This window comes from Desmodus rotundus, chromosome 11 (genome assembly GCF_022682495.2).
Source record: "Desmodus rotundus isolate HL8 chromosome 11, HLdesRot8A.1, whole genome shotgun sequence".
Classification (NCBI taxonomy): domain Eukaryota; kingdom Metazoa; phylum Chordata; class Mammalia; order Chiroptera; family Phyllostomidae; genus Desmodus; species Desmodus rotundus.
In genome coordinates, this window is record NC_071397.1 from 40,200,559 (window position 1) to 40,228,005 (window position 27,447).

The 27,447-nt window shown below is 41.4% G+C and overlaps 2 protein-coding genes and 1 pseudogene across 3 annotated transcripts in view; 1 reads left to right on the plus strand and 2 right to left on the minus strand.

The window, feature by feature from the left end:
* Positions 1-7,529, minus strand: part of ME1 (malic enzyme 1) — a 180,993-nt gene extending 173,464 nt beyond the window's left edge. Inside the window, exon 1 of one of the 2 annotated variants that reach the window (XM_053913887.1) lies at positions 7,397-7,529. In XM_053913887.1, coding sequence (XP_053769862.1) covers positions 7,397-7,474 — 78 coding nt within the window. In that variant the 5' untranslated portion in view covers positions 7,475-7,529. Of the gene's footprint in view, positions 1-7,039; positions 7,061-7,396 lie in introns of those variants that run through there. The other variant, XM_024576670.4, reaches the window with a different exon arrangement.
* Positions 7,530-7,670: 141 nt separating this feature from the next.
* The window catches only part of PRSS35 (serine protease 35), a 75,450-nt gene continuing 55,673 nt past the window's right edge, over positions 7,671-27,447 (plus strand). Inside the window, exon 1 of the mRNA XM_045184863.2 lies at positions 7,671-7,749. The gene's annotated coding sequence lies outside the window, so the exon portion shown is untranslated. The remainder of the gene's footprint in view (positions 7,750-27,447) is intronic.
* Positions 17,005-17,577, minus strand: LOC112319219 (acyl-protein thioesterase 1-like; annotated as a pseudogene).

A 27,447-nucleotide genomic window follows, 5' to 3' on the forward strand; every position in this document is an offset into this window, starting at 1 on the left:
TAACTGATTATTTCCAAAATCAAACAAAATAAAGTAAATAAGGACTGATTTCACACCACAGGAACTTCAAATTTCATGTCTTTGTAACTCGCTCACTCTTATCCCAATAATTCTAACTACCTAGGACACACCACTACCTTTCTCTAACAAACCATGTTTTTTCATATTTCCAAGCCTTTATAAACTTAGAATAGAGAAGCAAAGAGCTTTTCTTTCACTTTGTCTTCACAAAGACATTTTTTAAGCTATACCTGACGTTCTGTGAAAATGTATGAAAGATTAGAAAGGTCTTGTGATGTCAGTCAAGCTCACTTACATGAATCTAAGTATAAAATGTAAATTTGTCTGTCCCAGAGAGAAGATACATAGCTTTTACTGAAAAGTTTATAAATTAGAGGTACCACAAATCTTGTCATCAAAAATTCAAGAGAATGGGTAAGTACATTAAAAATCTTGTAAATATCTGAGTGAAGAGACAAGATAGAAATCATATTACAATGAAAATCTAAGTATACTCATAGCAGGAATTTTCTTGCTATATCCCCTGCACCCAGATTATTACCTAGCACATAGTGGGTATCCTATATGCTAGGGTTCTGAATAAATACTTATTAACTTTAAAAAAGATAAATGAATGAAATTATCACTCTTATTTTACAAGTGGGGATCTGTAGCTTGTTGAAAAATTTTTCACTGAAAAATCTCATAACTGCTAATTGGAAGAACTGGGGCTTGGGCTCATTTCTTCTAGATACAAAGTTTCAGAGTGTTTATTCCACTACATCCCACTTCCCAGACTTGCCCAAACATTAGACGGAAACCAGAACACAAAAATGAAAAATCTCAAACTTACTACTCTCTTTGATATTTTCTGTACTCCATATCACCAGTCTCAGAAGTTGTCAAATCACTCATCCTTCTGCTCATTAGAGCACAACACTATTTTGTTTTTGTGCTATCCTGTACTACCACCATTGTTTCAACTGCAGCAAAGTAACAGAAGGCACATGGCTGTACACGTGCATTACAATGGCCTTCACATCAGTGGGCTTGCAAGTTAAATAATATATCAGTTTCTCATATTGCTGAGGCAACTCCAAAAACTGTGGTAGGTTAAAACTTCTGAATGAGTCATTCTGGTATAGTTCAAGGTACCTTTCTTTAACAGTCATGAGATTTGTTTCTCTCTCCTTTCCTACAATACATCTAATTAGGTCTTGATGTGTCAGAACGCAAATACCTACAAAAGCACTTGCCCAGAAGCTAATATTTTAAATTTAAGTTAATAATGCTGACCAAAACTGACTTTGATAAAACACTATCACTAACTTAAACTGGACCAAACTGCCTAAAATATTGAAGAGTGATGTTTTTTGGAGGCTTCCTCACAAGTCGGGTTAGTATTTAATCTTAAGGATATGTAAACCATGTAAGCAAAATTTAATTATGACAGAACTACCAATTAGTGTTTTATACCATTACATAGAGAAATAAAGCAAACTAATAAATTGAGAAATAAAAATAAGTGTGAGTATTCTTATTGTGTGTAGAATTTTAAAGAGTGACTTATGAAACATTACTTTTAGTCACATGACAATTCCTGAGAAAAATTTTGAAGCACACTCACTTAAATTCGAAGGTATCCTTGAAAATCATAAACATTAAACATAAAATTAGATAAGCATATATAAAGTAAAAGAGGCAAAGATAAGTACCCCAAATGCTATGATGATATCCTATCTGGAATGATGTATATTTTATTATAAGCTAATAGTAAGAAGCATACATGAATTATTACCAAAAGAAGAGAGATCCTATTTGTCTCGGGGTTTTTTATTTTTTATTTTTTAATTCAGATCAAATTTCCTGTTAACCTTCATTTTTACCATTATGAAGTACCTCCCTAGAGTTATCCAGCAAGTAATTAATATTTCATGAGATGGTCAGGCTTAAATCAAATTCCAACTTTTTTGACTATATTCCATTACACAGAATAATGGTATAGAAAAATCAACTGATCTTACACTTCAATGTGAATTTACTTTCAAAAAATTACATTAAAAAGGACAACTGTTTTAGGATAATGTCCAAATTACTACTTCAAAAGCTACCTTCTTTTAAAAGCTGAGTACTGTCTGGAAGACAAAAAGAAATAAAAACATGGCTCATTCATTTATTAAATAAACATTTATTTCATGTTCACTCAGCAAAATTCTGTACTATTATGATTCCTGTCCTATGGCGATCAAAATAAGAAAAAATACAATGTAGTAAATACAAAATGACACAGTACAACTGTATACATAAAAAACAGAGGTGTCAATGATAGGACTAAGATATTTAGAAAAGTCTTCCCTAAAGAGATCATTATTAAATAAACTAATGACATCTTAACTGTAGGAATTACACAAAGACAAAAAGTAAAAAATTAAGTAAGAGATAAATATAAGTAGAAGGCAAAGTTGGGAAACTAATGAGATAAATTTGGAGAAGATGGTAAACCTAACTGACAAATTGACTTTACATTCAACATAATAAAAAGTAGTAACATACTGTAAACACTTGAATAACAAAAGAGTACATAAAGAAAATGCTAGTTGACAAAGACATTTCTCTCACACCTAAATGTAGAACAGTCTACAATAATGAAAATAAAGTTAACGAAATTTGCAGTTACCCACAAGATAAAGTGATGAAGGTTTGTGTGAGTACGGCTGTGTAGGTGACAGGCTGGGATGTTACAGGACAGTAAGAAATACTAGTATTTCTTTGGAGCCAAGGTTATCATTGAAATCCATAAATATTCCGGGGCCAGTAGACTTAAGACCCAGAAGCCTTCAGTGAAAGGCAGATGAAGAAGTTCCCTCAGCTATGGTTTCAGTAGTCTACATGAGGATTTACCACTTCCATGAGACACCACACCACTGTCTTAGAACTGAATAAAGAGAATAAAGTTTACTCCATTAACCTCCCCAAACTTGATGAACTAGATTTTAAGCCCAATTTGACACTATGCAGACAATAAAGTTCAATCACAAATTCAAAAATATGTTGTTAACACATGAATGCTGCACCTTTCTACCTTTGGTGGAAAATCTCTGTGATACGATTATTCTCAAGTAGAAAGTAATCCCTATTGATGAACAGAAGTTAAAAAGAGTTTAATATAAATTATTGATATAAACTGTAAAGGCCTAATTATTCTTGCTCAGGATTGTATTTTTCCAGCTACCCACTTGAAACAGACAGTCTTGCCCTTGACTTGAGGACTTCAAACAGGTTATAGTTAAACCATTCACGTGGTCCTTTTCAAGTGGTGATCCATTATTTGGGCATAAAGAGAAGGCAGCTACACAAGAAAGTCACAAATGGTTTTGTCACATCAAATTTTATCTTTGTTCTACAGAAAGTAGGCCCAAACCTGCAGAACAATAAAAAGGAAGGAAAAAAAATCAACTAGTGATTAAATTCATTCTGAAGAAGAAAATATTTGAAATTTCATAACACTTTATCACCACAAATACTAAATAATCATAGATTTTTAAGAGTTGCCTATCACCACAAAAATCAAAAAGAACTCAAACTAACCATAATTCATTAAATAAAATAAATTACAAAAAAAAAAGAAGAAAGAAATCACAAGTCTTCAAGTCATTAAAAATGATAGAAAAATCACCAGCAAAGAATTTCTATCACGTTGGCAGAGTAGATAAATACTGTGCTCACCTCCTCCCAAGACATCATAATTACAACTAAATTACAAAACCACCACCCATAAGAACCACCTAAGACAGGCTGAACAGAATCCCTACAACTAAGGATATAAAGAAGCCACAGAGATACTGGTAGGAGGGGCAGAGATGTGTGAAACAGGCTGGTCCCACACCCACCTGTGGCAGTTAAGAATCAGGAGCGATATCTTGGCTGCACAGGTCCCCACTAAAAAGCAAGGGGCTCCAGCCCCACACCAGGCTCCCTGGCCCTGAGCACCAGTGCTGAAAAGAGAAGTTCCCACAACACCTAGCTGTGAAAATCAGCAGGGACTCAGTGAGGGTGAGAGAGGAAGCTAACTGTAGACCCAGATGTCCTCTCAAAGCAGACACACAAACATTCGCCCTAAAGGACAGCAGCTAAAGGACAGCAGCTTGAAAATCATTAAGGAAATATGGGGAACCAAATGTTCTGGCTTCAGGGCAAGAGCTGGAGGGGCAGCTCTCTTGGGACTGAAGTACTAAGAGGCTCCACTGCTCCTTTGTTGAGCTCTCCCCACCCAGGTGATTCTCTGAGACACCACCTCACCCAAGTGGCACACAGAAGGAAAATTTTCTAGCAGTAGTTTCTCGTAAAGCTGCCAGCCTTGGCCTACTCTGGGGATTTTCAAAAACACTCTCAGATTCATGAACCCCAAACAAGCAACAACTGGGTTCCATGTACCCTGTATTTCTAGCTAAGCAGCGGAGCCCAGTACTAGTGACAGTAGGCTTTGGTTCACAGCATAGCTTCTCCCAGGCACCTCCAAGCCCAGCACAGGCAGCTACCAACCACAGGCTACTTTATATCTCCTACCAGATGGCACCAGGTTGGACACAGACAGTGGTTGACAGGGCCTACTCCGAAGCCCCTCCCACTAGAACCAATACCCCTGGTGGCCAGCTTCAGCCCTCACCAGAGCACCACCCAATTAGCACCACAGATGACACATCCAAAGGGTGAACTGGGAAGGCACCAGAGCCCGCTAAAGTGAATCCCAATCCATGGGGTCAGCCCCCAAACAACAGCTAATCCACTGCAGTAACAGCCAGTACTCACAGATAGGCAACCTAAGGGTCAAACCCACCCACTGATGTGCCCGCAGCAATCAAGGCTCAAGTACAACAGGAGGGCACATACAACTCACACAAGGGACACCCTGGGAGTACCTAACTGAAGTGATCAGGGAGTTTGCAGCACTAGGCTCCACAGGACATCCTACTATGTAAGGCCATCCTGCCAAGACTGGGAGACATAAAATATCTACCTAATTATATAGAAACAAACACGGGGAGGCAGCAAAAGTGAAAAAGAAACAAAACAAAAAACAAAGAAACAAAGAATCATGGCCCAAATGAAAGAACAGGACAAAACTCCAAAAAAGAACTAAACAAAATGGAGGCAAGCAATCTACCAGATACAGAGTTCAAAACACTGGTTATAAGGATGCTCAATGAACTTAGGGGGAAAATAGATGAACTAGGTGAGAAGTTACACAAAGATAGAAATCATAAAAAAGAACCAATCATAAATGAGGAATACAATAACGGAAATGAAGAACATAGTAAGTGAAATCAACAGATTAGATGAAGCAGATGATCAATTCAGCAAGGTAGCAGAAAATACCCAATTGGAATAGCAAAAAGTAAAAAGAATATAAAAAAAAAATAAGGATAGTTTAAGGAACCTCCGGGACAACATCAAGTGTAACAACATTCATATCATGGGGCTACCCGAAGGAGAGGAGAGAGAACAAAGAATTGAAAACCTATTTGAAAAAATAATGATGGAAAACTTCCCTGACCTGCTGAAGGGAACAGACATACAAGTCCAGGAATCCCAGAGTTTCAAACAAGATGAACCCAAACAGGCCCACACCAAGGTACATAATTAAAATGGCAAAGGTTAAAGACAAAGAAAGAATCTTAAAAGTAGCAAGAGAAAAGCAGTTACCTGCAAGGGAGTTCCCATAAGACTGTCAGCTGATTTCTCAAAAGAAACTTTGTAGGACAAAAGAGGGATTGGCAAGAAATGTTTAAACTAATGAAAAGCAAGGACCTACAACCAAGATTATTTTGCCCAGCAAAGCTATTATTCACAATCGAAGGACAGTTAAGAGCTTCCCAAACAAGAAAAAGCTTAAGAGTTCATCATTAACAAACTATTACAAAAAAATGTCAAAGGAACTCTTGTAAAAAGAACAAGAAGGGGCAAGAGATCATAAATATGAATAATAGAATGGCAGTAACTATTTACCTATCAATAATTATGTTGAATGTAAGTGGATTAAATGCTCCCATCAAAGACAGGTGGTGGCTGAATAGAGAACACAAGACCCATACATATGCTGCCTGTAAGAGACCCACCTCAGAGTGACATACACAGACAGGCTGAAAGTAAAAGGATGGAAAAAGATATTTCATGCAAATAGAAATAATAAATAAAAGCTGGTATATCAACACTTAGACAAAGTAGACTTTACAACAAAGACTTATCGAAGACAAAAGAGGACATTTCTTATATAATAGCAAAGATATGGAAGCAACCTAAGTGTCCACTGAAAGATGATTGGATAAAGAAGATGCAGTACATATATAAAATGGTGTATTAGTTGGCCATAAAAAAACACATTCACATACAAAAAACAATCACTAGTAACACTGACCAAGTGGGAAAAAATGCGGACCAGTTCTTAATGAAAAAGGGTGTCCAGTGAAGGACAATCAAAATCACTAAACAAATCTCTGTGCTGATGGATGCACTTTCCATGTACTAAAAAAAAGGAAATGTCCAAAGCACACACACAAGGAACAATTCAGAGACAAACCCGGTTACAAATAAGTGTGACTGCTTAGTATTTAGAGAAGCAAAATTATAAATTCTGAGTTGTTTTTCATTTGAGAGAAGTCTTGGGGGTCTATACTAACATTACCTGTGAAGAAAAATGAACTACTACTGACACCGAAAAGGGGACTCTGAACAGTGTGTACACTGAATCCCCTTCCCAGTAAATCTCCATTTCCAGAAGGCCTGATTCAACACGTAGAAATGGCTGTAGCTACAGCCCCAGGACTGCGCTAGGACTGGACTTTGTCTCTGGACGCGCACCGTCCAAGGCAGAAGCCACCCACCACGCATTCCCAGACTCTCAACTGTGTCACTCCAGAAACCGAGGCCCTGGCTTCCCGCTGGCTAACGCGATCCGCTCGCTCCGGGCAGCCTCCGCGAACCGCCACACCGCGCGTCCAACCTGCAAGTGCGGGTGGCGGGCACGACGACGCTGACCAACCTGCCGCCCGCCGCCTCACCGGAGCACTCCGCCGACCTGTTCCCGGCACCGCTTCCTCAGGCTCGGCTCTGGCCTCGGAGAAGAGGAGCCATAGAGTATGGACAGGTTGCTTCTCCTCTGGTCCCAAAACGGGACGCCGCGGTGCGGGGGCCCCGGCCCCACCCGCCCATCACACTCCCGGGTACACCCCGGTCCTACCGCCCGAGCCGAGGCGCCGAGGCCGCCCTGAGGGCCCGGGCCCAGGCCGCTCGGCGGGCGCCGTCCGACGGGAGCGGCGCCGCGGCGACTCCCTGTTCGAGGGCACTGGCGAGCGGCAGGGGCCAGGCCGCGGGGCAGCCGGTGGGCCTGCGGGCTTACCTTGTTGAGGTGCGGGAGGCGCAGCGCGGTGCAGCCGTGCTGGTGGGTGTGGCGGCGGCGGGGGGCGGCGGCCTCCATGGCTGCGGACGGGCGCGCTGCGGGCGGCGGGGTCGAGCGGCGGCGGGAGGCACGCGCGGGGCTGGCGGCGGATGCGGCTGCAGCTGGGACGCCCGCGCTGACTGGGGCGGCGGCGGCGGCGCAGGGGAAGTGCCCGGGGCCCGGGGGAGGCGTGGGTGGCGAGAGGGGGTGGACGCGGCGGGAGGAGCTCGCGCGAGGCCGGAGTCCCCGGCAGGACCGCCTGAGGGAAACGCTGAGTCATGTCGGGTGATCGCCAGAGCTGGCGACGGGAGCGGGTGAGAAGACGGAGGCTCTGGCGGCGCCGCGGGGCCTGGGGGAGGCGGCCGCCACGGCGCTTATAATTACAGCTGTGCTAGTGCATGTGTACGTGGGACGGGTCGAGGTGGGTGGTGAGCGCGGAATGCTCGCTCACCCCAGGGACCCACGTGGGGAGTACGCCGGCCTCCCGGGCGCCCTCACCCCTGGCGGAGGAGGCCGGCGGCCAGGGCCGCAGAGAGGTGGGGGGGTCCTGCTCGGGGCCCCCAGGGGTGTCAGCATGCGACCGCGACCGACTGCGAGGACCAGACTTAACCTCTCCCTCCCAGTTAGGCTCTTTCAAGACACCTATCCACGGCCCTGGATGCCAGCCATGCCTGGGAGCAGGGGCAGGAGGAAACCATCCTTGACCTAGAAAGGCCAGGCCCAACTGGAGCAGGAGTCAGGCCGAAGACGAGAGCGCGGGACGCCGCCCGAGTCTTTGTAGATCACCCTCGGGAATTTTGTTATAATAAGTGCGTGCAGACGTGTTAGGGCCCAATTCACGGTCACAGCCGCCCTGTGTATAATCTTCGTAAGTTCTAGAAGCCAAGGTGTTTAAGAACCTCGCTGTGAGTAATGATCAGCAGCTCAGTCTTTACGTTCTTCTTTGGTAAAAAGAGAGGGTCCTGTGTTGACGCTTATACCTCAAGTTGCAAGGAGTGGAGGAGCAGTCAGATCAGAACCAAAAGGAGTGTCTGACACACAACAAACACTGAAGATTTCTGTGCCCCCATTTCCTTTTCCATTAAATAGGAATCTTGGTTTCTGCTCTGCTCATCTCTACCTAATGTTATAAAATAGGGTGTTTAGGATTCATTATTCTTTGGTTTCATATATCCAAAACTAGACACGTCCAATCAGTATCTTCTTTACTTGTAGTTGTTATTTTCCTTATCAGAATGATTTTTTACAGCAGTTGTTTTGTGGCCCATACTTCTATCCAGAAGCTTCTTAGGCTGTCTTTGAATTATCTAGAATCAGTTGTTTTATTTAGAGAACGTTTTATTGGCATCACAGGGTTCTTTTAAAACATTCATTTCATTCAAGTAACACTTTTCAACTGTCATTTATAAGCCATAAATAATTAACCCCACAACATCTGAGAGGAAGGTATACTTCACAAAACTCACTCCCTTAAATTAACTGAGGTACATTACAATTACAGTGCTTTATCTGTGACAAAAACACTTTAACAGCAGGCCTGGGAACAGAAGATAGTGAAGACAAAACAAAAATGTTCGTACAACAGAACCTTATTATAAAGCAACTCTTATTAAATAAACTTAGATATATTACCGTCTATTCCTGTTTCTGTGATATAATATCCACATACAGGAAAGCTGATGTAAATACAGGGAGTAGCCCAAAATGAGTGGGTGGGCTCTCCTGCCAAGCCACCATTACAAAGGAATTAATGATCCTGCCAATGCAGGGAAGGGTCCCATCTTTCTCCTATATGTTTACTTCTCTTATGGAAAGAGTTCCAAGCATTTTGAGTGGTAACAGTAAAAGGCCTAACTAGGGGAGCTATCTTGTATATTCATGTGCAGTTCCAAGAACTTATTTTTCTACGTAACTGTTGGCCAGAATATGTAATTTTCCAGTCCTTTTAAATAGTTTGTAAGGATAGGTTTTATTCAGGAAAAAAAATGGAGGAAACAAACACACAGAAAAAAATCTTGCTTTAATTTTCCTTGGAAGAAACTATAGTTGTGCAATCACCCTGCACACATTTGGTAATGTTAATATTGGGACTAGAAACCTGTAAGTTTCTGTTACATAGGTGAGAATACTAAACTTACAATTAAATATTTGATCAAATTCAAATATTTCTTGCCCCAGTAAGTTTAGTGCACAATGACCTCAAATCAAAATATGATTGTAGTACTCTGATCTATTATCATTGAGATTTCAAGTACAGGCATACACCTCAGAGAGATTGTGGGTGCAGTTCCAAATCACTGGAATAAAGCAAGTATTGCAATAAAACAAAATAATCTTTTTGCTGGTGGAGGATCTTACCTTCAGTCAGCTAAAAAAAAAAAAGGGAAAGGCAACCCTATGAAGTGCAGTACAGCTATCTGTGATAAAAGATATGCTTATACAGAAAATACCTAATAGCGCATTACAGCATGGCAAATGTTTTACTTTTTCAAGAGAAAAAATATAATCTAATAGAAAAAATGCAGCAAATGATTTGTGTTATTTAGTAAGTGATTCTGTATTCCTTCACACAAAAAGACACTACTATGTGTTAGGTCGGAGTCTCTGAAGAAACAGGACAGATGCAGCAAGCTAAGGAGCAGGGTTTATTAGTGGGAAATAAGAGGAAAAGTGGAGCCAACCTAGGGAGGTTGGGACTTGTGGGGGAAAGTGGAGAGAGTGCAGCCAACCAAGGGAGGTTAAGACTCGTGGGGGAAAGTTGAGCCAACCTAGGGAGGTTAGGGCACCAACCAAGGGAGGTTAGGACTCATGGGGGAAAGTAGAGCCAACCAAGGAAGGTTAGGACTCATGGGGGAAAGTAGAGCCAACCAAAAGAGGTTGGGGAGCCAACCAAGGGAGGTTAGGACTCACTTGGTTGTTCTTAGGTCAAAGTTTTTAAGTGCAAACCCACCCCCCAGCCCCGCCGCAAAGGGTACCGTATTTTTCGGTCTATAAGATGCACCGGACCATAAGACACACACACCTAGGTTTTAGAGGAAGAAAATAGGAAAAAAAAAGTTTGAAGCAGAAAATGTGGTAAAATATTTAATAACATCCTTTAAAGCAGAACCCCTTTTCTGCTTTGACATCTTTCCACAATTACGATAGATTCAGCAGGAGACTACGGTACACTATTGTATCTTTCTACAACAAAGTACAGTAATGACAGAACTATCAGCACTGTGTCCTTCATGGTATGGGGGATCTGCTGCTGACACTTATGGGGGGATCTGCTGCTGACACTGTTATGGGGGAGATCTGCTGCTGGAGAGCCACAGGTTGTGCAACACTCTTGTATGAAGACAGCAGTTTTGCACAACCTGTGTGGCTCTGCAGCTGTTGCCAAATCACAGCTCCCATCATCCCAACCTGTCCAAGCATTATGGGAGTTGTAGTTTTGCAACAGCTGCAGGGCTACATTGACAGGTGACCCTGCAGTGGAATTTGCCTATGTTAATGGGGGACACACCAGTCACATGATGGAGGCACGTAAGGGCACCACAGGCTTTCTTCTCCTAACGTGCCTGCACTGCCTGTACCCTCCTCCCTAGCACTATAGTATGCTACAGCAGGGATTCCACTCCTGCCTCCCTTGCTTTGCACCGCTGGGACACCCCCTCCTCCCAGCCCAGGGCCTGCAGCATCTCTCTACTCCTGTCGCTGCAGCGTCTTATAGTCCAAAAATATGGTAACTGGTTGGGGCATCTGAGTCTGATTGGCTAGAGCTGGTTGCTGGGTGCTATTACTGCTGACCATTGTTACAATGACCATTGTTACAATCGATACAATGATGTCATTGTTCCTGACATCTTGTCAGGTCAAGTTAAAGCCACATCCCCTTATGCCGAATAGGCTGACCCCAGATCCTAATCTTAGCTGGGCATCTGTTTGTCCTGAGTAGGGTCGGCAGACAATTTCCCAGACAGGCAGTTTCCCAGACTACAGCTTCCCACGGTAGTTTTCCCACCTGGTGATTTTCCATTCCTGTAAGGCCTTCCTAGATCTGTCATTCCTACTTCTTCTTTTATGTAAAAAGGTGGGAGAGGTCGTATAGGGCTGAGGGGCATTGTGTCATCTTAAGGCTACTTCCTGTTGTGCAGGGGGCGTAGCAAGGGGACCTCCTCTTCTTGCACTGGATAACCGTGTAGAGGATGGTAGCAGAATGGCCTTCGTGGTTTCTGCCCAGTGGCTTCAACTGTTTTTCTTCTGGAACTGATTAACAGCTTAATTAAACAGGGTCCTACTTAGAGCAATAGTAATAAAATGAGGGAAAAGGTAATTAGGGGCAATAGCAGTGCCTTGAGAGACGGGGAGGGATAGAAAGCAGAGTTGAGAGCCAGCTTCTGCTAATGTAGGAGTGAGTGGAGAAGTTGACCTGACAATTCTGGCTGGGGACCCGTCCCCTAGCTTGGTGAGTCAGGAAAGGGGGAGGTCTCAATCCCCCTTGCAGTGTTGTTTGGTGGCAGATGACACACTGCTGTTATTTTTCTAGGGTAGAGAGTAGGTAATGGTGTAGGAGGGTCTGAGGGAGAAGAGAGGCAAGGTGTCTCGCACTGATGTGAAATTGGTTGTGCAGGTCAGTAAGGACTTGGGTGACTCGTTGTTCTGGTAAAATTATTTTGTTGTTAAGAGTATACTACCTATTGGAAAAGGTCACTCCCAGTTTGGGGAGATTTAGATGTTCCTCTTTGGTGTGTGGTGGTGCTTTAGAGGGCATTACTAACAGTTGAGTAAGGGGTTGACTGTTCTGGGCTAGCCTTTTGGTCTCAGTGTCTGCTTTATTGTTTCCTGTGGAGATGTGATCTCTCCTATGTTGATGTCCCTTGCAGTGAGTTACAGCAGCACATTTGGGTAATGAGGCTGCCTGGAAGAGCTTGAGGATGAGGTTTCTGTTAGTGATGGGGGAATGTTTAGAAGTGAGGTATCCTCTCTCCCTGCATATGGGGATGTGTGAATGTATGATATGGAAAGCATACTTGGAGTCCGGGTATATGTTTACTGTCTGTCCCTTGGTGAGAATTAGCACCCTGATTAGAGCTATAAGCTCTGCCTGTTGGGGGTTGTTCCTTGAGGGGGAGACATAGATTCTAGAATATTGTCGAGGGTGATGATAGCGTAGCCCGCTCTCTGCTTGAGGGCCTTAAAGGAACTCCCATCTAAGAATCAACTGGGGGTGTGTGACAGGAGAGGTCCATCCTGGAGATTAGGGAAGGGATGTAAAAAATGGTGAATGACCTCGCTACAATGGTGAGCGTCTGTAGACAAGTCAAAGAGAGGCAGCAAGGAAGCTGGGTTAAGACTTCTAGGGGAGGGATGGATTTGGACTTGAGAGTTTTGTAGGATTTGAGCATGGAGAAATTGTAGCTGGGAGGGAAAAGCATTAGATATAGCCAAGTGTGTAATGAGAGGGTTTATGGAGTGGGAGGAATAAACCATCAGGTTGGCATATGGAACTAGCTTAAGAGACTCCTGAATGAGGATGGCTACTGCTGCCAGAGCCCGCAGACAAGCCAGCCAGCCTAGGAATGGAGCATCTAGTGGCTAAGAGAAATAAGCTACGGACCTTACATTGGGTCCATCGTGTTGAGCTAAGAGAATCCAGGCATAGCCGTCCCAAGTGTCCAAGTAAAAGCAAAGATGTCCTATGATTGGGAGAAAGGGGGAATGGTTAAAAAAAAAAAAAAATGCTACAGAAGGGTGTTTTGTGTCCCAAATTCAAGGGTCAACAGAGGAAAGGAAGGTGGGGTCTGATGAGTTGGATGCTGGGGAATTAGGGTGGCTTCCTGAGGTCGGCAGCCAGACTGTGTGTGGGTTTAGAGCATGTGTTATGCTCTGTAATGAGGGTATTAGAAGGGAGGCTTGTAGCTTGGCTAAAAGGTCCCTCTCTATCAGCAGGACAGGGCAGGTAGGTGTAACTAAGAAAGAGTGAGAGCAAAGCTGTGTTCCCCTATGTGGCAGAAGAGCTGAGTGACCCATCCATGGTTTACCTACTTTTCCATCTATTCCTACAACAGAGGCTGAGGAGGGGGTTAAAGGCCCCGAATATTCTGGCAGAACTGAGAACGTGGCTCCCTTATCTAGGATAAAGGAGATGGGCTTACCTGCCACTTGTAGGGTTACTCTGGGCTCAGTGGTGGTGATGGCAACAGCAGGGGCTCTGGACCCCGGGACCTTGTCAGCCTTATGTGGCTAGACCGAGTAGGCCAGGGACTGTGACCTCGAGGGCTGCTTCTCCCGCAGAGGAAGGAAGTCTGGTCCCTCGTCTGCAGGCCGACGGACAACCTTCCAATGCCCTGAAGTCTTGCAGAGAGGACAGTGCCCGGGAGGTGGCCGTGGGTTCAGGCAGAGCCTCGCCCAATGTCCCTTCCTTCCGCACCTGAAACAAGGACCCCAGGGGGTCCTTTTACTTTTCCACGACCCCTGCGGGTTTGTTCCTGGAGGGCAGTGGCAAGCTTTTAGGTATCTCGCGTTCTCTCTTTCCTGCCTTTCCTTTTCCCCTGGCATTTTCTCGTTCTTCCCTCTCTTTTTTGTTCTAGTTTTTTCTCCTCCCAGTTGTTGAATACTCGGACAGCCGTCTTGAGGAGGTCCTCCAGTTGTTGGAGCTCGTCCGAATACCGAGTACGCGCCCTTCTGCAGAGCCTGGGTCCAGCCGGTGCGTGAGAACCGCCTCGCCGAGGCTGCCGTGACGGCCCAGGGTTTCCACCCGGGCCCTGGCCGTCTCTAGAATGTCGCCACCCTCCCTGACACAGTTTGCGGGCCCCAGAAAGAGAGCCGCGCTGCGCTCTGCTCGCGCAGAGTCTGACGGCGAGAGAGGAACGCGCCCCCGCACCACGCCCTCCGTCCCTCCGCAGCCCGGAGGGGACAACTGGGTGGGGGCGGCCCTGGGGGACTTGGGACAGCCAGCGAGGGGGAGTGCGAGGCGGGGAGACAGCGGGTGGGAGGCTGGGAGGCCGGAGGCCCCTGAGAGAGAGCGGGGGACGGACCTGCGTGGGGCAGACGGCGGTCGGCAGATCCGAGGGGCTGGCCGCGGAGTTGGGAGGGGAGCGGAGCGGGCAGGGTAGCAGCGCTGCGCCGCAGGGAACCGCCAAGGTCTGTGCGGGTTTGAAACCGAAAAAGCGCGGTCCTCCGGCTGTGGCTCCAGTTCCGTTTCCTGGGGTGGCTCTCCCGGCTGCAAACCGGCGCCGAGAGCAGTGTGCCGGGCGGGCGGGAGAGGCTGCGGTGTCCCCACAGTTGCGCTGAGAACGAGAGCGGTGAAGAGGGGGACCGCCCAGGGCGAGTCTGAGTCCCAGGACGTCAGCGCTGACTCCGGGGTCAGAAGTGGGGCCAGAGCGGCCTGGACAGACCGGAGTGCTTGGAGTCGAAGGCCAAGGGCTCGCCCAAGAGAGTAGCGACCAGTGTGGACTGGGAAGGTCCGGCGAAGTGGCTGGGTCCCTGAAGGGACGGTCCTCTAGAGTGAGGCGCGAAATGGGGTGGAAAAGCCGGAGAGGAAGTTCAGCCGCTGTCCCCTAGGGTTTTGGAACGACTCCCCGGTCCGGGAATCAGGGCGACCTGAGGCCAGTCCCAGGGGCCCCGAAGGATGGGAGCACGGGCCTTCGGCCGGGTGCCTGATTCTGGTTTTGGCACCAAAAAAATGTTAGGTCGGAGTCTCTCAAGAAACCAGACAGACGCAGCAAGCTAAGACGCAGGGTTTATTAGCGGGGAATAAGAGGAAAAGTGGAGCCGACCTGGGGAGGGTGAGACTCGTGCGGAAAGTGGGGCCAAGCATGGGCGGTTAGAGCTCACTGGGTTGTTGTTCTCAGGGCAGCGTTTTTAAGCGCAAAAACCCGCGAAGGGTAACTGGTTGGGGTGTCAGAGGCTGATTAGCTAGAACTGGTGGCTGGTGCTGTTTCTGCTGACCATTGTTCTTGATACATTTTGTCAGGTCAAGTTAAAGCTGCATCATCCTGTTACACCGGCTAGGCCAACCCCAGTACCCCAATCTTAGCCGGGCATCTGTTTGTCCTGGGTAGGGCCCGCAGGCAGTTTCCCAGGCTACAGCTTCCCACGGTGCAGTTTTCCCACCTGGTGATTTTCCATTCCTGCTAGGCCTACCTAGGTCTGTCACAATGTAAAATAAATTGATTTTTTTAATTGAAAATTTCAACATGTGCGGTTCTTGTGTTTCTGTATGAAGGGAAGACCTTTGTTTGACCTTTTATGGTTCTAATTTGAGAATTAGAACCATCTACTGTTTATTGGAGATGAGAAAGTCTACCTGGGAGGCCTTCTCAAAGCTCAGAGTCAAATGTAGGCGGCTGAGCCCCTGGGATGGCCGGCCCCAGGGTAACTGCCGACCAGTGCGAGAGCTGACATTTTTGCCTGTGTACTGAATGAAGGGAGCACACAAGCTGAATGAGTGCTACTACAGCGGAGACAGAACTTTACCTCTTCCCATCTTAGGTTTTTAGCTGGGACTCTTTAACAAGAAGACATTAACAAAAGAATAAGAGTTTATTAACACATGTGGTGCACATTCAAAGAGGAGATAACCAAAAGAATGACTCAAAGCAGAAGCTTACAACTGCAGTCTATAGAGCATCTTCAACAAAGAAGGATAAACTTAGAGATGGCAGGACAAAGGAAAGCAGTTTTAGGTTTCCAAGGGTGGCAAACTGTGGGAAGGTAAATATATGGGAAGAAACAAACTAAAGTTTGTTTGTAGGTTCCTCTGGTCCTCAAAGATACATATTTTGGGGTTACACATCCTGGTTTCCTTCACTAGGCTCTATACCTGGCTCTAAGGAATGCCTGATAAACCAAGCTATAAGATATTGGTATCTGAACAATATTCTAGTGCTAGCTGAAATCAATATATGAGTCATTTCACTAGAATATTTAAAAGAGATGTACCCTTATTCTACTCTTTAAGCAAAAATGTATGCAAAAGTTCCAGCTTCTAAGAGACTCTAGAGCTCTAGAGTACAAATTTTTTTGAAGAAATCATTACTCTTTATTAACACTTAAAACCATTATCCCTATCATTATGAATAATGTAATACCATCTCATTCTTATGTATTATAGTCATTGTGTATATATGTATATGTGTGTGTGTATATATACATATATAAACAGAAACTGCATGATGATGAAGTAATTTTGGAATAAATCCATAGACTAAGTCACAGCACGCATAAATCATTTATATCTTAACTGCTTGATTATACCTGAACAAGTTTCCATTAAGCATACTAATAATTTTCAGATTTTCAAATCTGGTTGCATTATATTGCTGAATTATTACATTTGGGAAAAGGAAGCTAGCTGTTTCATTTATTTAATGCTAGTATGTTCTGGGTAATATTATACAATACATGTATAGAAAATTAAAAGACCACAAATTTCCCACAAGGAGACATTTGTCGGTATCATTGGTGTGTATTTGCAAGACAGTTTAACACTACAAACATTACATGTTTCAATATGGGGCACTGGAAAAGGTTTACTCTGCTGCAGTGATGCCAGTGTACTTGTACACAAGGCCTCAATGATGTCAGTCAACTGGAGGTAGGAGTCTATCAATTAATTAATTGCTTGAGAGCCATCATTTTCTGGTGAAATGAACTATGTATTTATTATGCCTTCCTAGGTTTTGAAGGTTACATTGGCTGGGTTTGCCAATGTGTTTTAGCTTTTTGACAGAGAACCTACCATTAAGGGAACTAAAGTGTAGCCATATCCATGGCACTGGAGAATAGAAATATCCAGGTGCCAATGATAGGACCTGTGGAATCGAAGCTAGTAATGAGTGCAGCAAAGCTTGCTAGTTCCTGCTGTGTGGTATAAGAACAGTGTAAAACAATAAAATTCGTCCCTGAGAAAATCCTCCCCAAATAATTCTGTTTAAAGGAATTCCATTCTTTGCATCTGCTCTTTCAAAGCTTTTATATTGTCTGCTGCTTATTTAATTCCAGGTTCACATTCCTGTGAATCTAGTGAAAACCTAATAATATCAAACCAAGAAGGCATAGCCATGCTCATATTTAAAGTAACAGGCATAATTGGCACAACTGGGTAGATATATTTGATGTGTGAACATCTGATACCTGCAAAGTCTTCTGCCCATCTGTTAGATAAGACATGGGTCTCAAGGTCTGTGCATTTCTAAATGTTATTCTTGCTAAATGTTAAAATGTAATACAGTATTTTGCAGACCAGCTATAAACAGGATGTGCTTGACAAGAAGCCAACAGGATAAATGTAGCCAACCGCAAAGAAGAAATCAACATGTGATTGACCAAATAGTGTCTAATAAGCAATGGCTAAGCCCCCTCAGGAAGACTGAGCTTTGGGTATGAATCCCTGACTCCTTTTCTTGCTGCAAGTAAATAAACTACCTTGCAACAACCATGTGACATGCTTGAATAAAGCACCCCAAGCAGCAAGCCCTTTGAGTTCCATAGCTCATCCATGCCCGGTAATGCCCAGACCAGGAAGAAAGTCACAGCAGTGGTACCCTTTGTGACAGGGAGCCATGGCAGAAGCTGGGGTGCAAGTGGAAAGGGGAGCAGAGCCTGGAGAGCATAGTGTAAGAGTCAAGGATCTAGACCAGTGGTTTTTAATCTTTATCCTGTAATAAAATCACCGGGAGAGCTTTAAAAATCATTCTTGACTATGCCAAGAGTAGTTGACTTAGTTGGTGCGGATTGTGGCTTTAGCACCAGGATTTGTTGCCCAAGGTCCCCAAATGATTCTAATTTGCAGCCCAGGGTGGGAAACACTGGCCTGGATTGATGGTTTTCAAATTTTTGCTTGCTTCAGAATCAGATGGAGGGCTTTTTAAACCAGGTCCCTGCCCCTGAGTCTCTGATTAAGTAAATCTAGGTGGAGCTCACCAATTTGCATTTCTAACAAGATCTCAAATGATGTTGATGGTCAAGTGACCACATTTTGAGAACAATTGGTCTAGAGCAGTGATTTTCAACTAGTGTGCTGCAAGAATTTTTAAAACATGCAGTACCTGACTGTTTACTCAGGGACACTGACCTCTTTTCCCTTAGCTTGTCAAATAAAAAAAAATGACAACAGTCAATAAAATAACCATCCAGGATAAATGAATTAAAATCATACCTATTTTTTGTCAGACTGGCAAAAAAATATATTTTTGGTGTGCCACAGAATTTCAGTAATCAGTTTATGTGTGCCATGAGATGAAAAAGGTTGAAAATCGCTGGTCTAGAGCAACAATCATGCAGCAGAAATATAATGTGAGCCACATATGTAATTTAAAATTTTCCAGGTAGCCACACTTTTTAAAAAATAAAAAGAATCAGGTGAAATTATTTTTAAAATATTTTTATTTAACCTAATATATCCAAAATATGTCAATATGTTATCAATATAAAAAATACTAATGAGATGTTACTTTCTTTTTTCTAACTTTGTCTTTGAAATCTAGTATGTATTTTACACTTCCAGCACATCTCAATTTGAACACCAAATTTTTATCAGAAATACTTGTTCTGTACTTAAATTAGATTTTATGAAACTTATAGTTAAAATGTTACCCAGTTGGGTACAATTACGATTAATATACCCAAGTTGTTGCAGAAGTACTTTAAACTTTTCCAATAACTAAGTTAAACATTCATTTTGCATTTAAATTAAAATCGAACAAAATTTAAAATTGAGTACCTCATTTATGCTGGCCATATTTCAAGTGCTTACCAGCTTCATGTGTCTAGCTAGTGGCTATCGAATTATAAAGCACAACTCTAATCCAAGGCATCTGGGTCCTTAATGTTTTAGGTGATTGAAGATCAAGTATACATACTTATATTTTTGTGATATTCACATAGGAGCTGTTACACTGCTTCAAGTTATTCTACCTTATTAATCTGTCACTTACATAGCTAGTTATAACTCTAAATGCTATGCAGCCTATTGATTTCCTTTTTAATGCACTAATTATTTTCCTTCCCAGTCAACCTAGTTGCTTCTCAAACTATTTTATTAAAAGCTCACAAAGTTCCAGTTGATAACATGGCATCTAGAATAAAACTCTAAAATAGTAAGGCTGCATTTAAAACAAACTTCTGAAATTCAAATATCCACATAATTATTGCTCTCCAAAGAGTTAGACTGTTTGAGAAATTCGCACATACTCCCAACATTGCTGCCACTGTTTGAAATGTGTTTTTTTCCAGTTCTTCTTTTGGAATTATTACTTATTCATTCTGAGGAAGCACTATAGCAAAATTGTCTAAGAATATACCTTAATTTCACATCCACAATACCAGGGATTAGGACTTTATTACCTGTTGGGAAGGCACAGTTATTAAGTATGGAATCAGACTGAGAATATTTGAATCTTGTGCTACCACATTCTAGCTCTGTGACTTTGGAAAACTTAATTGCTCTAGGCTTCAGTTTCCCCATCTGAAAAATGAGGATTATTATAGTACCTGCCTTTCAGAGCAGTTATGGGCATTAAACAAGATAGTATTTTTATATATATTGATTTAATAAAAAATGATTGATCACCTACTGCATGCCAGGCCCCAACCTATGTGCTAGAAGAACAGTATTGAAAAATACAAAGTCTCGGGCCTCTGGAAATTACATTCTTCTGAAACAATGAACAAGCTTATACTACATGATATCATATCATACTATACAATGAGGGTGAGCAGAGTTTGATACCCAAAAATATTCTTCTTCAGGATATTATTTTAAGCTGTTTATTTTAAGAAACAAAAGGCTCAGAAAAACCTCTGACCTTCGCCCTAACTGCCTAAAGGGAAATATCAACATAAGTAACTACAGTTTAATAAGAGCTATTGTGTGATAGGGCTGAACTTGACAAGGCCTGTCTAATTAAAGTCCTCTCTGCCTCATTGTTAAAGATAGCTCAGCAAGCATTTATGTACCAAACCTTGGCTTTTCTATTGCCTTCCTGCCCTTTAAAGTCTCAAATCACAACCCCCTTCTCCTTAGTTCAAGATCGTACAGGAGCCTCAACTACCCAATGCATCCCTGGGCCCTGTATTCTTAAGGAACCCTTGCATGTGCATTTGTAAAAAAGTTGGTCATTTTCTCCTATTAATCTGTCTCATGTTAATTTGATTATTAGCCTAACCAGAAGAACTTAGAAAGATGAGAGGAAAATAATTTTTTCTCCCCCACACAATAAACGTAAAGTATTTAGAAGAGTGCCTGTTACCTAGTAAGCACTCTAAAATGTTATCCTTTTCCTTCAAGATGTAGTTCAACATTATCTTGTGAAAACTATTCCTTATGCCTTCACCTACTTACTTATCCCTTAATTTATTCAGAATATTTATTGAACACCTACACATATGCTAAGCCTCAGGCTTAGGTACTAGTGTACAGACACAGGCTTATGGGGAGAAACAGCCAATACACAAGTAAAGTTGGTAATTACAACATATGAAGTGTGAGAGAAATTATCGTGCACTTCAGCAATTAAAAATATTTGTTTTTAATTTTTTTCATAATACTTGGGATGTTCTATATTTAACTGTTTGAAAATATCTCTCAATGATAGAAGTGGGGATTTTTTTTAGATGTAACTGCAGATAGCTTCAGTAAGGCTTCACTTACATATTTACAGCAGATCTGTCCCCAGTGGGGATATTTCCAGAAATATTCCCTCAACTTTGAAGCAGAAAGCATTCATTTAGACAAGTAGTAGCTAACGTACTTGTCAAAGAGGCATTAAAAGTGGTAGTTTAGAATATAGACTCGGGAAGCAAGTTTTCTGGGCTCCCGTTCTAGCTAACCACCTCCAACTTGTGTTAGGAGATTGCTAAATTAGGCTAGTTTCATAGGCTGTTAACAAGGAGCAGTGAAAGAATCACATATGAGAAACCAAAAGCAATTGGAACTGTTGGAACCATTTAGTGATTTAGCAGGACTAAGAATACCATATTAAAAGTAGCAGTGGATACTGAAAGGATAGAGAATTTTTTTAATTTGAAAAAATATGCTCCAAAACTCTTGCTAGTTTGTTTCATTTTATAGTTCTAAATATTTAAAGTCTGTATGATGAGTCTACATTACTTTTATATTCAGAAAAAAAAGCTAAAATTTAGAATATCCCCAGGGGGGCTGTATACAATTACGATAAGTCACTATAAAATCTTAGGAATCTCATTTTTTTTTTTCATTTTGTTCCAAAGGTAATTTGAGATGACAATTTGGCATTATACCTCATTACCTTCCTCCAGTTTGGATACCTTAAAATCTCTGACTGCTTGCCAGTAGTTACTGAAGCCAACCACATAATGCAACTCTGAGACAGGGAGGGTAAGTTTCATAATACCTTAGGCTGCCAAACACCTGTGCAGATCCACCCTACTCTCCTTACTTTGTAAACGCTGGACTAAAAGCAAACAAAAAAACCCCACTAAAGATAAAAATTAAACTTAAAAAACTTTGTAGAAATTTAATCTTTTTCATAACAATTTATATTGAATTTACCATTTAACCATGATTCACCTAAAGAATAGATTTTCGTGATTTAGTTAATAAATAGTTGATTTGCAAATATAACATGATGTTAATAGTAATTCTATAAATGGTAATATTATGAGGCTTTTTACTTCTCAGTCTCTGATATGTATTTTGAAAAAGATGATGTTTAGTTAGAGAAAATACAACAGTAAGTATGATTTATTATCTTTTGTTTTTTAAAGTTTTTAAATTCATTTAGAGAGAAAGAGGAAGGGAGGGAGACAGAAACATTGACCTATTGTTCTACCTATTTATGTATTCACTGGTTAACTCTCATATGTGCCTTGACAGGGGATAAATTATAAAAAATGGTGAATCATTACAGACACAGAAGAGCCTTATTAAGTTGCTTTATTTAACTTGAATTTTAAGAGACAGAATATTCTTTGTTTTTGGAGATCAACTCAAAATACACCGAGCTTAACTTGGAGCCCATGGGCAATCTGGTTAGCATCCAGCGACATGCCAAACATACAACTAAGCCAGCATTAGGCACCAAATGTCAATTTGTAAAGTCACCAGAAAGCTGGCATTTCAAATGTAGTTCTAAGCTGAAGCTTCTAATGTAGTGGCAGAGCTCCGGATGCCCTGGTTTATGGGAGAGAGAGAACATGTGTATGAAAGGTTGTATTCGGGAGAGTTATACAAGAGATTCGTTCAAGACAGAGGAAGAGACCTGACAGAAAGCTCAAAGGCACAGTGGAAATTTGAAATACTAAAATAAATTTTGACATGGTAGAAACAACAAGACTGAACCACTTTCCTGAAGTCATGGTCCAGTTTTTGAAGGAAAATTGAGGAACCTTTGGGCAGGAGAAAATAATTGTATAGATTTGGTAGGAAAGTTATCAAGTCACTTTGTAGTTTTGAAAAATATCAGGCTTTGGGTACTTGTTTTTCATGCAAATCCATTTAATCATTGAAGGTTTCCAAATCAGAGTAGAATTTATATTGATACAGGAAACTTATACATAATTGTTTATATTCGGATTTGAAAATAGTTGTTCTTTGCTAGAACCATAGGCAAAAAAAAAAAAAAAGCTGGAGGAAATAGTCAATAATTTATGCTCCACCTCTCCCACCTTCATCTTTCCACCCCCACAGACTGTTGTTTCATCTGTGACTATCAGAGCTTAAAAAGTGGATTCTCAGAGCACTTGCCTCTCCTTACACTGTGCAGCCTGCTCTGTCGTGCCATTAAATTGGGCTTTAAAGAGACCTGAGATCATCGTGGAGAATAGGGCAAGGCCAAAATCAGGTTTTATCAGGTGAGCCTAAACTGCACAGAGACAGTGATAATCCTCCATATTCTCTTCAGCCCTTCCCTCTCCTTTCTTCGTACTTTATTAAGCCACTCTTGATGCAATGGAAAAAAACAAGGAACAAGAAGTGAAAAAGCCCTGGTAAGCAGAAAAGGGAGGAGGAAACTTCCAGGGCACAGGCTAAGTTAGAGCAAAACTATAAAATCACTCTGTTAAGAGTTATCAGGATGCCCTCAAGCTCTTGGAATTAAGTTCGGAAACAGCTCTTGGTTTCTCAGAGAATCAAAGCTTGAAAGTTTTACAGGTGAAGTCCCAGATATCCTGATTCACACTTTGATTTATTTGCCCTGTCTATAGGGGAACTGATACATAATTTTAGAAATTATATTACTTAATACAAATATTAAATCACCTGTACTTCGTTTTGCTTGCAATTCTCCTGAAACCATCAGTCGGAGAGACACTAAGTCTAGCTCATGAGGTTAAAATAATTTTTTATCATAAATCTTCCTCCAATCTGTATACTTTCTTCAAAAGTAGATCTGTGCATAGAAAAAGTAAAAGGGTATAAGAACAAAGTAATATAAATTTGAAACCTTACTGTAATTTCTGAACAATTAAAGAGCAGTAGAGAGAAAGCAAACAGTTTAATTCTTGCACTGAAAGATCTCACTTTTCATATGCCTTCCTCCCAGTTCCTGTACCTCATGGAAGATAATGTATTACAATTTTTCCAGACCTAGCCACTTTAAAACCTTTATTAAACACAGGAAAGAGTTATTTCTTTCCTCAGTGATATAGTCTACTTGTGTTTAAGTTCCTTTTGTTTCCAATTTCTACTTATAACAATCTTTGTAATCTATAATATTCTCACAGGAGAAAGAGCATTTAATAAACCCAGCCTAAAATTAAAATCTTCCCCTGGCTGGTGTGGCTCAGTGGATTGAGCATCGGTCTGTGAACCAAAGGGTAGCAGGTTCAATTCCCAGTCAGTGCACATACCTGGGTTGCTGGCCATGTACCCAGGCAGGGCACATGCCTAGGGTGTGCAAGAGGCAACCACACATTGATGTTTCTCTTCCTCTCTTCCTCCCTCCCTTCCCCTCTGTCTAAAAATAAATAAATAAAATCTTTAAAAAATAAAATTGAAATCTTCCTGGAGAGATTTATTTTAGAAATATATATTTCAATATTCTACCACACACCAGTTATTTCAAAACCAATAATTGCAGCAGATATAACTGTAAATTTATTTTATAAACATTTTTCTTTTCAGTTATCTCCTTATTTCTACATAGTCATAACAAAATTAAATCTAACAGTTTTAATAAGACATAATAATATTTCTCTCTATTCAACTCATTATAATGAAATAGAAGTGGAATGCTACAAAGAAAAACTTGGTGGGGGAGGGAGAAGGTGGTTGGAGAACCAAGAAATTAGATATTTTTTTAAACAAGTCACCTGAAATCTTAGCAAGGAAGGTTTTGCTGGATATATGCTACTCTTAGTATGAAATGCTACAGATTTACTGACATCTACCCTAAAGGCCATTTTAATAACATTCTAACATCAGTGTCCCTGGCTGTAGATAAGTTAATTCTTGATGTATTAGTTATCTACTAATATGTAAGAAATTACCACAAAACTCAGTGGTCTACAATTATCTCACAGATTTTGTGATTCAGGAATCCAGAGGCAGCTTAGCTGGGCACCTTGACTCAGAGGTGCTCACAAGGCAAGTACTTCAAATTTTCACCAGGCCTTCGTGCTTCCTGTCAGGTCTCTTCCTCTGTCATCAATGAATCTTTTGTATAACTCTCCTAAGTACAACACTCCATACACATATTCTTCCTCTCTCTTAAACCAGAGGGTCTGGAGCTCTGCCATTACATTGGAGTCAAGCTCATGGCCAGAGCTGAGAGAATTAGGTTCCAAGCTCTTTCACATGGATGTCCCAGGGCTCACTTCCTGATTGCCCTTGCCTGCCACATTGGGCCCTCCAGAGGGCAGAGCACCCTGGACAACTTGCATCATCACAACAAGCAATCAAAAAAGAACCAGAGAAAGAGAGAGAGCAAGGGCGAGACAAATGGAAGTTGGTCTTTTATAACCTAATTTCAAAAGTGACACTCATCATTTTTGCCATATTCTATTCTTTTGAAGCAAGTTATTAGTTTTAGTCCACATTCAAAAGAGATTGCACAAAATGTGTGAATACCAGCAGGCAGGGATCCTTGAGAGTGATTATAGAGACTGCCGACCACACCTGATATCAGAAATTCCGTTTAAGTCCAGACCTTTTTCAGATAACAACATTTCTGAATGACCATGTTCAAACATTAGGGACCTTAGAAGCAGGTAAAGGGGGTCAAATACAAGGTGATACAAAGTGACTAGATTTCGGACAGGGAGTATACAATAGAGCATACACATGTTGTATTATAAAGTTGTACATCTGAAACTTATATGTTATTAACCAATGATATCCCAATAAATTTAATAATAAAAACATCATTGGGTTTAATTCGAATAAAATGCATTCTATTTTGTACTCTGAATATTGAGAAAAAAGTTTTCAGGAAGTAATTTTAAAATAATTTCCTATTTTTAATTTATTAATAATATATATTCATACATCTAAAACATGTTTTTGGCTAAACAAAGTTAAGGAGAATCAGAGGAAAAATCAAATAAAATATGTTTTCAAAATATATTTCAGTATTGAGCTATGATCCATTTAATATAGCTTCCTTGACACATCTATCATTTAATAGCTCTCATTTTAGAAATAAAATAAAGGCAGTTTATAGATGGACATTAGAATTCTTTCCAGAAAAATCAGCAAACCCACAAAAATGTCTAGTCAATTCTTTGAATTTTTTTCCCTTCACTCGGTCAGGGGTGCAACTAGATATTTTTGTATACTTGTTGATGCCCAAACTTGAAGTGTATGTGCACTTCTCTGTAGAGGGAGTTAGTAGCATTCATTAGATTCTCAAAAGACCAAGAATCTAGACAACAAAAACTTAGGCAATGAACTATCATACAGTCTCATAAATTTGCTTCATAAAATAAAAGCCAAAAGATAAAAGCAAAGCAAAATTTACTGAATTTTCTATTTTTATTTTTTAAATATATTTTATTGATTTTGCTATTACAGTTGTCCCAGTTTTTCCCCCTCTGACCCCCAGTACCTCATTCACTCCAGCAGTTCCTTCCCTTAGTTCATGTCCATGGGTTATGCATATAAGTTGTTTGGCTATTCAATTTCCTATACTCTTCTTAAAAGCCTTCTATTTTGTACCTACCAATTTGTACTTCTTAATTCCAGCACCTTCCCCCCCCACCCCGTTCTCCCCCTTCCCTCTCAGCTGATAACCCTCCAAATGATCTCCATATCTATGGAGATCTGTTCCTGTTCTGCTTGTTTGCTTAGTTTGTTATTTAGATTCAGTGGTTGATAGTTGTGCATTTGTTGCCATTTTAATGTTTATAGTTTTAATCTTTTTCTTAAATAATTCCCTTTAACATTTCCTCTAATAATGACTTGGTGATGATGAACTCCTTTAGCTTTACCTTATCTGGGAAGCACTTTATCTGCCCTTCCATTCTAAATTATAGCTTTGCTGGATAGAGTAATCTAGGTTGAAGGTCCTTGCTTTTCATCACCTTGAATACATGTTGCCAGTCCCTTCTAGCCTGCAAAGTATCTTTTGAGAAATCAGCTGAAAGCCCTATGGGAAATCTCCCTTTGTAGGTAACTCTCTGCTTTTCTCTTGCTACTTTTAAGATTATCTCTTTATCTTTAACCTTTGGCATTTTAATTATGATGTGTCTTGGTGTGGTCCTCTTTGGTTCCAACTTGTTTGGGATTGTCTGTCCTTTCTGAACTTGTGTGTCTATTTCCTCCACCAAATTAGGGAAGATTTTTCATTATTTTTTCAATTAAGTTTTCAGTTTCTTGCTCTTCCTCTTCTCCTTATGGCATCCTGATGATTCAGATGTTGGTACATTTGGAGATGTCCCAGAGGCTTTTTATTCTATTCTCATTTTTTAAAATTCTTTTTTCTTCTTGCTGTTCTGATTGAATGCAATTTTTCTTCCTTATGTTCCAAATTGTTGATTCGAATCTTGGTTTCATCCTCTCCACTGTTGGTTCCCTGTAGATGTTTCTTTATTTCACTAAATGCAACCTT